We start from the raw sequence: 14176 nt of genomic DNA on the forward strand, positions 1-14176 counted from the left end.
TAGTTCTTGGTTCAATTCTATGGCCATCCAAATCTTATGTGTGAATTTTGTAAAACCTCATTTAGAAACCAACCACCCATATAAGGACTTGTCTTCCTGGACAGAAAAAAAGGCATGAAGATTAAGTCAAGTTTTGGTGAAACATGGCTATAAGATTGGTTTAGTAATTGACATATAAAGACTGGGCCAAAGAAACCTAACCATGTAACTTCAAATATGGCCCCATGTTGGACTTTTAATGGCGAATTATGTGTCCTTTTGTTTAGATTTCAAACCAGACAATCAAGTAGTAATCAACCCTGGATGACTTTGACCTATTATTAAATGTTAGTTGGACGAATTCGTTGAGTCTGGATCTGACCAGGTCTTGTGAAGCCTAGTGTGTGAAACTGTATGTAGCTGACTTTTTTTAAACAAATGGAACCTTCCTGATGGAAAGATATCATGTGACCATGATTCATCCATGGGGGTTGGCGTGGAGAATCTTCTTATTAATTTTTTCTAGGAGGGCCTTAGCCTGTGAATTTCAGGTGGATGGTCCCCTTAAACCATGATGTTACACTCAATATTTTTGGTCTTCATTCTTGGCAGACCATTGAAGGCAGTGACTATATTTAGTTTGAATGCCATGATAAAATTCTCTCTCTCAACTCCACGTGAGAAATTTCCTCCCCAACAACCATTAATGACTCCTTAATCTTCAATCTGAAAACATCTCCGTTTTAGTCACGAAAGGAAGAAAAGTAAAAATAAAGCTGAAGATAGCTTGGAAAAAGAAATTTTATTCTTAAATCAAACTTTTATTTAAAGTAAATCTTATCCTCATCCTTGCAACATTTCCCATGGAACCTTTGTGGGTGTGAAAGCTAGAGTATCATCTCTGCATACCAGAGAGCAATGCTTGGGTCACAAAAAAACTGGGGGTTGCCAAATTATTTGCTTACTCTAGGTGGAAGTTAGGCAAGCACTGCTGTTTAATTAACTGTATCGACCCCAATGAATCTCTTCAGTATGCTAAAAAGCTTGACTGCACTGGATATGGCAATCTTTTCCACCAAAAATATAATCTCAGAAAACCAACTTGTTCTATGTTTTAAGTGGATATAATGCAAGCCGTCCGTCTTGCTTTTAAGACTGGTGAATGACAACTAGAAAGCTCTACGCTCTGGGATTCTTTCCCTTTAAAAAGAAGAAAGCGAGACTTAAATATTTTTCTCAAAAACTTCCCTAAATGTTAATTGATGCTGATTGTTTCAGCACATGAACTATGAATTATCTCTATCTCCATCTCTGAAAAGCCCAGCAGGGGGCGATGTTCCTTGCAAAGCTTGATGCTTTTTTTTCGGTTTTAGGCATCAGAGGAACCAAAGCATGTGCATGCCTACTTGCTAATGTAAAGCTGATCATACCACCATGGTATGAATTACTTAATTTTATCATTAGTCCACAGTATCTTTAGCTTTAACTTTAATTAAAGACAGATGTTCATGTATCCGTAACTTGGATGACAGATATCCTGGTTATCGGTCTTTAAAATAACCGATATGTTCTGAAAAGTTAACTAGAGATAACCTACTGGGTAGATTGATCAACTGACAACTGGCACAGGCTGCAGATAAGAGTTTTGTGGGCTGTTTTTCAGTCAATTTTGTTCAGGATTTGACATGATAATTCACTTATTGGGAAGGACCCATTAATTAACTAGTGGTTTCAACTTTAGTTCATGAGTTCTGAACTTCTGATATCGATCGATCAGATAGGGCTCAAATTCATCTCATTCCACATTTAACCCTACAAACCGACCCAACACGAGATCTTGAGAAAAAAGGGGTACCTATCAAACAAATAAACAAGTTTACAAAAGCTACAAAACCAGTAGAGGACAAGAAGCCTAACATGCCTTCTCATTGGCTTTAGCTTTTTGCCTGCCTGTGCTAAAGTCATTTAGGTAATATAGAACCTGAAAGAGCGTGCGAGCCCTCCGGAAATAACCTTGAAGATTCATGGAAACATCAGGGCAATGTGCCACCATCCAATAATTCAATGCCACACGTGGTGTAGCAGCAGATTACTTTGCTGATCTGCAGAATTCCCTTTTCAAAACTTTTCACCACCCCCATACTGGTTTCTATATAAACCCATCAAGCTCTCCAGTATTTGCTTCATGTCAAACACTGCTCCCACAATATCAGATATCTCCTCTTGAGTTCCAGCTCTTCTTTCATATTTAGTTTCTCATTGTATTTGATATATATAGTTGTAACTTACAAGGTCGGTGGCGAACATGAAGAACGGGGCTTCAGTGGTGTTGAAACAGATCATTGCACTGCTGACTTCCATTGCGAAAACAAAATCCATGGCGGTCAAGAGCAAAACAAGTGCCTTGAAGTCTCGCATACTGATGTTCTCATTCTTGAGGAGCAAGAAGGTGTTGCTCCACTCCATATCGGAAAAGATTCACAGCATTCTGGGGCAGCATGGGGGTGAAGACGAGGTGGGTGAGCAGAGCAAGGCTGTGGTAGTCCTTCACAGTGAGGTGGAGTGGAGCCCAAGCCGCATGTATCAGGTGGTGGAGAGAGCAGAGGATGACGATGACAACGGCATTAATAATGATGACGATGGAAAGTACCCAGATCTTACTCACTGTCTGTTTGAAGAGGAGGAGGTGGACATGAGGGGTGGATCCATTATAGATATGGTGAAGAATGGGAAGGAGGAGGGAGAGGAATTCAGATTGGAAGATGAGATTGATCATGTGGCTGACTTGTTTATAACGAGGTTCCATAAACAGATGCGCATGCAGAAGCTGGAGTCTTTCAAAAGATATCAAGAGATGCTCCAGAGAGGTGTCTAGTTGATGGATTCCTTAATTAGCAGGGAAGGACTGGTGTATGTGATGATGTGAATGGTCTTTTCAGTTTTCACCATTAATTTTTTAGCCAGTGAGCTGCATCAGAGCCTGATATGTACTGGTGTAAAGTTTTGTTTTTCAATAAAAATGTCACACTACTAATATTTGAAATTTTTGATACATATGGTCCAATTAGAGCACCAAAGGATATATAGGTATAAAAAATGCACCACTAATCATATGCATTTTCAAATCTTATTGGAAGAAGTAAAAAAAAAACACAAGATTCTTCCTTAGCTTTCAAGTAAAAAAAAGGGGGCCATCCTTCAATTAGAGGAAACACCAACCTTAACTCGCCATCGCACCAAGGTGCCCAATGCCCACTTGCCAACTTGCCCCAAAACTAGGAATGGCTATATTAGTGGAAGAAGAAAATTAGAAAGGAGAAAGGAGAAAATTATTAAATATGAAACAAATTTTCAATGTAAAAGAAAAAGGGCGGAGACATAATATTATCCTTATTTTCGTTTTTAAAACTATCCAAATGCATGCAAGGAGGGGGAAAATAAAATCCAATCCAAATGTACGTTTCTTCGGCTGGGCTGAAGCTTAACTTTTGGGCCCGAAGTTAGATTCATTACACAATTAAATTTGGGCCAGACTAAAGTTGGCCCGAGTAGAGTTGTTATGGAGACTGGGCCATACGTAAGCCCAGTTCGAAGCAATGCCACGTATGCATATTTGGCGCCAAAACTTCCCGCCAAAAGGAAGAGCCTTATCGGAATAATAGCTTAGGGCGAAGGGCGAAGAACAGTTGCTGACGCAGTAAAGCCTCACAAACATGGCGGGAGAAGCTTCGAACTCGGATCCACATCCACGGCCTAGCGATTCCGACGCTGGTAATTCCGGAAATCCACCATCCACACCCGATTCGCCCACCTCTGCTGGTTTCAACACCGATCAACTCCCTCCCAGCCGCACTTCCGAGAACTACTCCGACGAAGATGAGGCCGCCGTCGATCCCCACATCATCAGAGACGAACCAGAAGATGTGGAGGACGAGGAGGAAGGCGAGGATCTTTACAACGACAATTTCATGGAGTCTGTATTTGTTTACATATTCTTTATTTTTTTGTTTCTCTATTTGTTTGTTTTTGTTCTGAGTTTGGTAGCGTTGTTCTTATGGAATGCCGTGTGTTCGGAAATGTAGCGATTATCGGAGGATGGATGAGCACGACCAGTATGAATCGTTGGGACTTGACGAGTCTCTGGAAGATGAGAGGGATTTGGATCAGATCATGGAGGATCGAAGGGCTGCTGAGATGGAGCTCGACACTAGAGATACTCGCATAACTGAGACGAAGCTTCCTCGTCTTCTTCTCGACCAAGGTGATTCCCTTTTGGTAATCTGGTTTAATCTCCTCTTTTTAATCAACAAACCCTAGTTCCTGCCCTGAATTGAACTCAGCTCTCTTATTAAACTTTGTGTTGTGATTCTGCACTATCCATGCTCTAAAGCTTGTTTAAATTTGTTGTCTTAAACCACGGAGGGACTTATAGAGAGTATATTTGAAATCAAATTGGCAGAATGGGGCATTTGAAACCTGGTAGGTTGTGGTATTTGCATGGTGGAAGCCTATTGTGATTGTTGTCTGGTAATCAATCTTTTCTTTTTTTTAATTGTAGGCCTACCTCCCCAATTTTCACATTTTCAAATGTATCAACTTTGTGACAAAAGATGTAAAGAAATCACCAATCCAATCGATGATGCTGAGGGTTTTATCCTCACAAATGGATTAGATTGCTAAACAGAATAACAATTACGTTACTAGTAGAGAAACTAGAGAAGTTTAAGCCGTCTACTTTAATAGAATTGCTTCATCCTCCAATTTAAAGATGTAAGGCACTCATTGTTTATGCCCTACCCCATGTTAGACATGCAATTGAACAATTTTGATATTACTGGAAATAAATAAGGGAAAATTTTCAATTTTGCTTTTAGCTGCAGTGGTTTGATCATTGCACAACTAATGAGTGCAGTTACTAAAAGTTGCTAATGGAATAGTCCATGTATCATTGTTTTTGTGCCCTCTGCTTCTCATATTATCATCCGCCTTATCATTTTCAGTTAAAAGAAACTGCTGTTAATGGTTCTTTCATCTACTATTAATTAATATGTTTCAAGTACAGTCTGGCAGAAGCTTTGAGCTGAACTCTTTGCAGGAATTTTTTTTGTCTGCAGTTCCAATTCAATTACATGGAAGATTGAATCATGTGTTACCAATTTATTCATATTATGTCATCAAATTCTTTTGCATACACACATGTACTGAAGTGATGGGATCAAACTCACAGCATTAGGTTGCATGTGAATGCAGTATGAGTACATCTCTCAGATGATTCTCTTTGAAAATAAAGTTGAAATTTGGTGTCAGCTGTGTCAGTTGATTTCTGATTTTGGCAGAGTTAAATGTTATATATTTCCTTTTTTATTGGCATATACTGCTTGGTCAATAATATGATGCAGAAGAACCATGGTGGAAATTTTATAAATTTGCAATTTTTGTTGCAGATACTGATGATGACAACCATAGGCCTTCAAAAAGATCAAGAGCAGATTTTAGGCCTCCAGCTGCAGCAAGAAGCTATGATGATGCTGATGCGATGTTAAGTTCACCAGGAAGGTCACGAGGACACTCACGAGAGGATGTTCCCATGACTGATCAGACTGATGATGAACCATACGAGGTATCTTGTTCTCTGCAGCTCTGATCTCCTATTTCCTTAATTCATAGATGCCCCATCAGAATTGTGAATTACATCTCGTGTCCATTCCTTTTACTGATGGGTTCCTCATGCAGGATGATGATGATGATGATGGTGAGTTCGAGATGTACCGTGTTCAAGGAACGCTAAGGGAATGGGTTACTAGAGATGAAGTGCGCCGCTTCATTGCAAAGAAGTTTAAGGAATTCTTACTCACCTATGTGAACCCAAAGAATGAACATGGTGATTTTGAATATGTGCGACTGATAAATGAGATGGTCTCAGGTAGAATATCTCCTTGTGCTTCGTTTTTAACATGTGAAATTGTAAAAGTGAACTGTCATTATCCCCTCCTGGCTCATCTATTTAGTTGCTCATGTTTTTTATATGGACTAATCTAATACTGTATATGCAGCTAACAAGTGTAGTTTGGAGATTGATTACAAACAGTTCATCTATATCCATCCCAATATTGCTATCTGGCTGGCTGATGCCCCTCAATCTGTCCTTGAGGTCATGGAAGACGTAGCCAAGAATGTTGTCTTTGATTTACATCCAAACTACAAAAATATTCACCAAAAGATCTACGTCCGCATCACCAACTTACCGGTTTATGATCAGATACGCAACATACGGTAACTTGGAAATCATTGTCAGATACTTTGCATCTTATTAAAGTCCTATTTGGGTTCCAAGTTCACCAATGTTTGGTGCTTTCCAGGCAGATTCATTTGAACACCATGATTCGTATTGGGGGAGTTGTAACCCGACGTTCTGGGGTCTTCCCACAGTTACAGCAGGTAAAGTATGACTGCAACAAATGTGGAATGATTCTGGGGCCATTCTTCCAGAATTCATATTCAGAAGTCAAGGTTGGGTCTTGCCCAGAATGCCAATCAAAAGGACCATTCACTGTCAATATCGAGCAGGTGAAGTTTTTCAATTTGTGTTTATATCTCATTTCTTTTGTTACTGAAACCAAGGGACAAACTGATAGAAAAGTTGTGTCCTAGTTGATGTCTCTTTGGCTAACCAAAAATGACATAACACACCTCAATTTAGCCAAATTGTTGTAGTAAGGAGGTTCTTGCTCTATAGGTTCCCAAATAAAATAAAATGTGAGACTCAAATTTTTAGTTTCCTTTTTTTCCAACCTCGCTGGATTATGAAATGGAGCCTTAATGAAAAAAGTTCAAACTCAATTTTGGTTTACATACCTTTTTGCAGACGATATACAGGAACTATCAAAAACTCACTCTCCAGGAGAGCCCAGGTATCGTGCCAGCAGGTCGTCTTCCTAGATACAAGGAAGTGATACTCTTGAACGATTTGATTGATTGTGCCCGCCCGGGGGAAGAGATTGTAATACCCTTATGTCTGCACTTCTTTTATCTGGTTTTTGTTGCACTTGATTATCCTGGTTATGATAGGGATTGCCACCTGAACTTCTGTTACATGTTCCATGTGATTTATTTCAGGAGGTCACAGGTATTTACACGAATAATTTTGACCTCTCCCTGAATACGAAGAATGGATTTCCTGTATTTGCCACTGTAGTCGAGGCAAATTATGTCACAAAGAAGCAGGATCTCTTTTCTGCTTACAAACTTACCCAGGAGGACAAAGAGGAAATTGAGAAGTTGGCTAAAGATCCCAGGATTGGAGAAAGGGTTTGTTACTTAGCATGCTTTTTATCAACTCTCTCTGTTATATCATGATTTACTCACAAAAGTTTATGACTAAAATTTCAGATTGTCAAGTCCATTGCACCATCAATCTATGGCCACGAGGATATAAAAACTGCAATGGCTCTTGCAATGTTTGGAGGCCAAGAAAAAAATGTTGAAGGGAAACATAGGTTGCGAGGAGACATAAATGTACTTCTCCTTGGTGATCCAGGCACTGCCAAATCACAGTTTTTAAAGTAAGACCGACCCCAATTAATCTGTGAGTGGCTTGACTGGTTTGATAATAGCAATCGGTTGTTAACTTCCAAAAAAACATTTTTTCCCCAAGGTATGTTGAAAAGACTGGGCAGAGAGCTGTGTATACCACTGGTAAAGGTGCTTCCGCTGTGGGTCTCACAGCATCAGTACACAAGGATCCTGTCACACGCGAATGGACACTTGAAGGAGGGGCTCTTGTTCTAGCAGATAAAGGAATCTGTCTAATTGATGAGTTTGACAAGATGAATGATCAAGACAGGTAAGGAAATGTATGTGCGTATATTTTGGTACTTCAATCCCTTGCAAAAATTTGTATCATGTGAACAAGAAAGTTTATATCCTCTATTAGAGTGAGCATCCACGAAGCAATGGAACAGCAGAGTATTAGCATATCAAAGGCTGGGATTGTCACTTCTCTCCAGGCTCGCTGCTCTGTCATTGCTGCTGCAAATCCAATTGGAGGAAGGTATGCCAGTAGATAGATTTATTTTATGTAGAAATAAGCTAACTGGCATTAACTTGATTTTACTGCACTGATGAAAAATGATCTACAAACCATGCATTGTAGCCTCTTGCTGAATGATCTGCAATTTAATCATCTGTTGCTTCAAAATTGTGATTCTGACCAAAAATCCTGTTTCCAGATATGATTCCTCGAAGACATTTTCACAAAATGTTGAATTGACAGATCCAATCGTTTCTCGGTTTGATGTCCTCTGTGTTGTCAAGGTTATTTTTCTACTACTCTTATCTTTTCCTTTACATTTCTATGTGTTACTTTAAGCACGGGGGAAACTTGTTTAATGCAGGACGTTGTTGACCCAGTCACAGACGAGATGCTTGCAAAGTTTGTGGTTGATAGTCATTTCAAGTCACAACCCAAGGGCACTAATGTAGAGGATAAGTCCTTGAGCAATTCCCAAGATGATATTCAACCATCTGCCAGGCCTCTTGATCCTGAGGTTCCAATCTTGGGCTCTTATCCAGTCTCTCATTCAGTGGCTTGTAAATCTGCTTGAACTTAAATTTCCTGTTCTGGATTTCTTAGGAGTTTTTCTTCTTATCAGATACTCTCTCAAGATTTGCTGAAGAAATACTTGACTTACGCTAAGTTGAATGTCTTCCCAAGGTTGCATGACGCAGATCTGAACAAGCTCACACATGTTTATGCTGAGCTGCGGAGAGAATCTTCGGTGAGACTTTCCCTTGCTAATTTCGAGTTAGGACTGATCTTGTTAGTTGATCATCTCATGACATATCCTGCATGTTTAGCATGGACAAGGAGTCCCAATAGCAGTAAGGCATATAGAATCAATGATACGGATGTCTGAAGCACATGCCAGAATGCACCTCAGACAGCATGTTACCCAGGAAGATGTTGACATGGCTATTCGTGTCCTGCTTGATTCTTTCATTTCAACACAAAAATTCGGGGTGCAGAAAGCCCTACAAAAGGTACTGAAAAGATATATTTGCCTTTGCATTCCTTAACCATTCTTTTTCTCTTAGAATATATTCTATATGTTTGTCCAATGATCCTATCATTGGAATCAATGGATACTGCAGAACGAATAGTTTGACCGCCACATTTAATTTTTTTTCCTTAATTTTGCTTAATTTTGTTAATGTTTTTATCATCTGATGTCTCTACTGCACAATAGCATTATGTAGAATCATGATTATAGGGTTGCTCTAAGAATACTTGTAGTCTAGATTCTGGGGCACCACCCTCTTGTTGCAGGCATTGAATTCCAACGCTTGTTATTGGTACTATGCACTATGCCTTCCATGTATAACACCAATTGTGCCAAAAGATGAAAAAGCAATCTCTAGAAACTCGACCTGGATTTGTAGCTGAATTTGGAAGAAGTTTTGTGCCCCTTCTAGGGAACCAAAGTATTAACACTTGATATTTTCTCAAGCACCATCTTGAGCCAAAGACTGGGTCCTAAATCTTCAAAGCGTTGCTGACCCTCAGAAGATAATTGCCATTATGAGCCAGCTATACTAATTAACTTATTTAAACATGATAAATTTTGCCTTTCCTTAAACCAATGACGGCTTGTTACATAAGATTTTGAAGTCTGCCAATAGTTAATTCCTAGAGAATTGTTTTGACCAGTATTTGGAATTTGTTGCAGAGCTTCAAAAAGTACATGACCTTCAAAAAGGATTACAATGAACTGCTCCTGTATCTCCTAAGAGGGCTTGTCAAGGATGCACTGCACTTTGAAGAGATTGTATCTGGGTCAAGTTCAGGACTTCCCCATATTGATGTGAAAGTGGAGGAGTTGCAAAGCAAGGTAATGGAATTAGAACTCTTCTACGTTGTCCTCATCATATAATTCAACTAAATGGCCGTTCTACCATCTTAACTTCTGGAACTGGTTTCATTTTGAGCAGGCACAGGATTATGAAATCTATGATCTTAAACCATTCTTTTCAAGCACTCAGTTCTCTAGGGCCCACTTTGAGTTGGATGCAGAGCGGGGTGTGATCAGGCATCGCCTTGCAAGATGATGCCAAAATGTAACTAAATTAATGCTCGGACAGTGAAGTTTGCAAAGCAAGCAAAGTTAATGGTCCTAAATTGTTCTGGTTATTCAGATGAAGCAGAGTGGAATTCAACATCAACCCAGATCTCATCTGCTCTTTAATGTATTGAAATTAAAACAGGATTTCTATTAGACAAACAAATTACAGTGATTTGAATAGGGATGGGATTAGTACTGAATGATGGGTATTGAAGTGAATTTTAGGGACTGAACATTTCCCATTTGGTTTTAATAAGTTGTGCAGGTAAGGATAGAAAAATCTTTGGTAAATGGCAAGAATGCAGTATAGATTGGGTGGGTGTTTGCTGCCTATTTCATCTGAACTGTGATGCAACTTAGCTTCCCGTGCAAGGCATTATCCCATAAAAGGGCCAGAGGGTGTGTTTCAGTTTGCTTCAAGATGATGCCAAAATTGATGGTTACTTACGGTGGTGGGAAATCGGAGTTTAATGTTCCATCTGCGATTGTTACACTGACTTATATTTTGGCAATTTAAAAAATCTTTAAAATTTCTGATTATTGCAGGGAATCGGACGGCAAGTTGATTGTAGTTAAAATTGAAACTGACGAGAGAAATTTAAAACCAAATTTAAATGCCCATGAAAGAAATGGGCATCCAAATTGAAGGGTCCGAATGCATTTGCAAGGCAATGATGCAGATTTACCAAAATTACCAAGTCATATGGTAGCTAAATTTTGGAGACATTCGAGTAGGGAGTGGGGCCATGGAAGCGTGAATTGCAAGGAAAGACTCCCAGATCTGATGCTATTGGTTGTAAATAATCATCATTGGTCCACACCAAATGGATAGACGCAATAGAACAGGGCGGGAAAAAAAGAAAAAGTAGATGCCCAATTGCCAACCATTTGTATGAAATTCAAATACTCACAACAACTCTTTCAAAAATGTATATTTATTATATGCTCTGATAGGAAAAGTAACAAATACATAATAGTAAGAAAAATCTATATAGAAGTGATACTGTTTTGTGTTTGACAAAACTAAACCATTGAAAGAAAATACAAATCAAAAAGAAAAATGATACACAATAATGAGAGTAAGATTTAAAAAAATATTAAATAATAAGAAAGTGGGATATGAAACAATGGGAGAGAAGTGGAATCAGGTGCACACATGATATTTCTTGATTCATCATACATTTTTAATGAAAAATATTAAGATATATGAATGGTATAAAACTGAATTTTTCAGTGTTGGTTAAAATATGTAATCATATTTGAATAATTAATAATGATATAAAAGAAAGGAGATTAAATGATTGACCAAATATGAATCATTAGTAATGATATAAATGAAAACAAAAATAAGGTTAATGTAATATTTCATTTCCAAGGAAAATATACACACACGAAGATCTTTGGATTAAGAGTCAATAATATTTATACGATTAGAAAAAAAGTGGTTACAAATGGTATTAAAGTTACTATTTGATCTTAGTATGAGAGTTTATTTGTCTTCATAAGAGGTGTCGATTTGTTTAACCTCACAAAAGGTATCAATTTGCTTGGTGCTACAATCCTATAAGACACGATGAGAGAAAAAATTTTGTGACATAATATATGTATGAAGTTCTCTTAATCATGCAATCATGAGAATCCTTTAGACTTTGAGTGATAGTATTTATATGATTGTGAGTGAATCGTATAAAAAAATGAAATCAAAGGAAAGGAATAGAAGAGAAGAGATGGAATAAATGCACTGTTGGTGCAAGAACCTTTTGAGACCATAAGATCCTAAGGAATTGTTGGGAAGTGTTGACCAGCATCTATGGAACCAACAAACTGAGCCAATATTCGGAATCAAGTGTATTTTTTTTCTCCTACCTTTCTTCTTCTTCCCATTTTTCATTTGCTTATCATTAGCTTTTAAAGTTTTTCTATGGAGGATGCTGATTGGTGGACATACGGTTGGCTTTTTCCTTGGAAAGGAACTTGTATTAGGTCAAACTTGGGAAACTTCATAGGTCTTACTATTGGTCGAGGTGGCGTGTGTTAGGTGATGTGTGGGTGTTTCCTTGGAAAGCATTCCATTGGTAATGTCTTTTCTACTTGAGAACTATACCTTGTAATTTGTAAAAGTTGTTCCCAATAATCTTCGAGGTTTGTACCCATTACCCATTTTGAGGTGTTGGATTTTCGTTGAGGTTTTCCCGACCTATTTGATTGATAAGGCATTGGATGACCCCTCATTGGGTGTCGACACTCTCGATGGTCTGTCCCAAAATCCCATTATCTGATAATGTTAGCCAAGTGGTTGCTCTATACCCAAATGTTTTTACCTAGATATCACCCTGAATGATCCTTCTTGAGTGGTGGCACACACAAATCCCCTTTTCGTAGTAGGGAGGTGCGGGATAAAGCCATACATTCCAAGTAAGAAACATTAGCATATGGGGAATTGGGTGTTTGAAAAGTTGAAGGGATGTGTTAGGTGTCCTTGCGTCTTATCATATGGGGGAGTATGCCACAAGTGCTATGATGAGTTGCTCTTTTAAAACTACATCTGCTATTAAGAGGGGGTAGTTACTTAATGCCTTTTGGCATCGTTATAAATGGGGTGGTTGGAGTATGGTTTGCTCTATACTTAAATGCTTTCGTCCGAATATTGACCGAATGATCCTTCCCAAGCGGTGGTACACACAATGCCTTCTTTTCATAATTGGGAATGCTTTAGGGATATGGCTGATGCTGAGAGGGGTGCTGGCGACATATTCGAAACTAAGGAAACTACTAAAATAGTTCTGGTGCTACTACTTGAGAGAATTGTGAGGGAAGATTGACCCATTTTTGGTTATAGACATTTTTTATGTAATAGATATATGCAATAATTTCCTAGACTTCATTGGATATTTGCAATATGTTTTCTATATTTTCTTAATTTTATTAGATGTTTGCGATATATTGTTTTTGGGTCATAGTTCGATTATGTGTGGGATGGTTGTTAGGTGGTTTTGGTTCGATCAGGTGTTTGGGAACACTCCAAGTTGAGTGCTTTTCGATCCAGGTTGCAAGGTTTATGTGCTTGGCTAGGTGCTTTGTGGGCACACTTGGGCCGCAAGATTCCAATGCCTCATGGGCACATCTTGGTGATTTGTTGGCGGCATGAGCAAGTGCTTTGTGGGTACACCTAGGCCGCTAAGTTCATGTGACTTGGCTAAGTGCTCTGTGGGTACTCATCGACTTTTTGTTGGTGGCCTGATCGGGCACTTTACGGGCATATCTAGGTCACTAAGCTCATGTTATATGGTTGAGTGCTTGCTATTTGTGGGTGATCTAACCAAGTGTTTCATGGGCACACCTAGGCCGTTGAGCTTACATGGCATGGTCGAGTGCTTTGTGGGCACTCATTGGCTATTTGTTGGTGGTTTAATCAAATGCTTTATGGACATACTTAGGCCACTAAGCTTTTGTGGCATGGTTGAGTGCTTCATAGGCACTCATTGGCTATTTGTTGGTAGTTTAATCAAGTGCTTTGTGGGCATACTTAGGCCACTAAGCTTATGTGGCATGGTTGAGTGCTTCGTGGGCACCCCTTGGCTATTTGTTGGTGGTCTAGTCGAGTGCTTCGTGGGCACACTTGGGCTATTAAGCTTATGTGGCATGGTCGAATGCTTCATAGGCATTCTTTTTGGCTTAATTGAATGCTTCACATCATTTTTTTAGGTTTTGTGGAATGCTTTGCGAGCATTTTTTTAGGCATGACAGAATGTTTCATAGGCATTCTTTTCAACTTGGTCGAATGCTTCGTAAGCATTCTTTAGGACTTTGTTGAATGCTTCGTGGGAATTTTTTTCAGCTTAGTCGAATGTTTCGTGGGTATTTTTATAGACTTAACAGAATGCTTTGTGGGCATTCTTTTCTACATAGGCCATTTGGGACTCCTAAAAACCTTTTTTTTACAAGTCTTGTTTTTGTCTTTTCCCTTTCTAAGAGCAATGAATAGTAACACTTAGTTGTGCGGCCTTGGCTTTGTTATCCCGCTTGAGTTTATTAGCAACCCCTCTTAGTTTGTCTAGCTACTTCCTACATTTGATTGG

The 14176-nt window shown here is 38.9% G+C and overlaps 2 protein-coding genes across 2 annotated transcripts; both read left to right on the top strand.

Annotated features, from left to right (window-relative positions):
* Nucleotides 1-1762: 1762 nt before the first annotated feature.
* On the top strand, nucleotides 1763-3031 carry LOC100267772 (uncharacterized). The gene has a single exon (XM_002268526.4). It carries the CDS (start codon nucleotides 2285-2287, stop codon nucleotides 2852-2854), a length of 570 nt encoding a protein of 189 aa, XP_002268562.1. The 5' UTR covers nucleotides 1763-2284; the 3' UTR covers nucleotides 2855-3031.
* Nucleotides 3032-3633: 602 nt separating this feature from the next.
* On the top strand, nucleotides 3634-10441 carry LOC100266163 (DNA replication licensing factor MCM2). Its single transcript, XM_002273639.4, has 17 exons — nucleotides 3634-3952; nucleotides 4062-4240; nucleotides 5424-5599; nucleotides 5713-5902; nucleotides 6033-6252; nucleotides 6339-6546; nucleotides 6845-6979; nucleotides 7096-7287; nucleotides 7369-7541; nucleotides 7634-7822; nucleotides 7913-8029; nucleotides 8208-8292; nucleotides 8373-8525; nucleotides 8631-8756; nucleotides 8836-9018; nucleotides 9705-9866; nucleotides 9967-10441. The coding sequence occupies exons 1-17, from the start codon at nucleotides 3693-3695 to the stop codon at nucleotides 10081-10083; spliced, it is 2865 nt and encodes a 954-aa protein (XP_002273675.1). The 5' UTR covers nucleotides 3634-3692; the 3' UTR covers nucleotides 10084-10441.
* The last annotated feature ends 3735 nt before the right edge of the window (nucleotides 10442-14176 follow it).

Source organism: Vitis vinifera, chromosome 1, assembly GCF_030704535.1.
Source record: "Vitis vinifera cultivar Pinot Noir 40024 chromosome 1, ASM3070453v1".
NCBI lineage: Eukaryota > Viridiplantae > Streptophyta > Magnoliopsida > Vitales > Vitaceae > Vitis > Vitis vinifera.

Excerpts from the sequence above, each read along its gene's own strand:
- LOC100267772 (XM_002268526.4), top strand. The coding sequence starts at position 2,285 with ATGAAGAACGGGGCTTCAGTGGTGTTGAAACAGATCATTGCACTGCTG.
- LOC100266163 (XM_002273639.4), top strand. The coding sequence starts at position 3,693 with ATGGCGGGAGAAGCTTCGAACTCGGATCCACATCCACGGCCTAGCGAT. Across the intron at positions 4,241-5,423 it reads TCGTCTTCTTCTCGACCAAG|ATACTGATGATGACAACCAT; the intron begins GTGATTCCCTTT and ends TTTTTGTTGCAG. Across the intron at positions 7,542-7,633 it reads GCCAAATCACAGTTTTTAAA|GTATGTTGAAAAGACTGGGC; the intron begins GTAAGACCGACC and ends TTTTTCCCCAAG.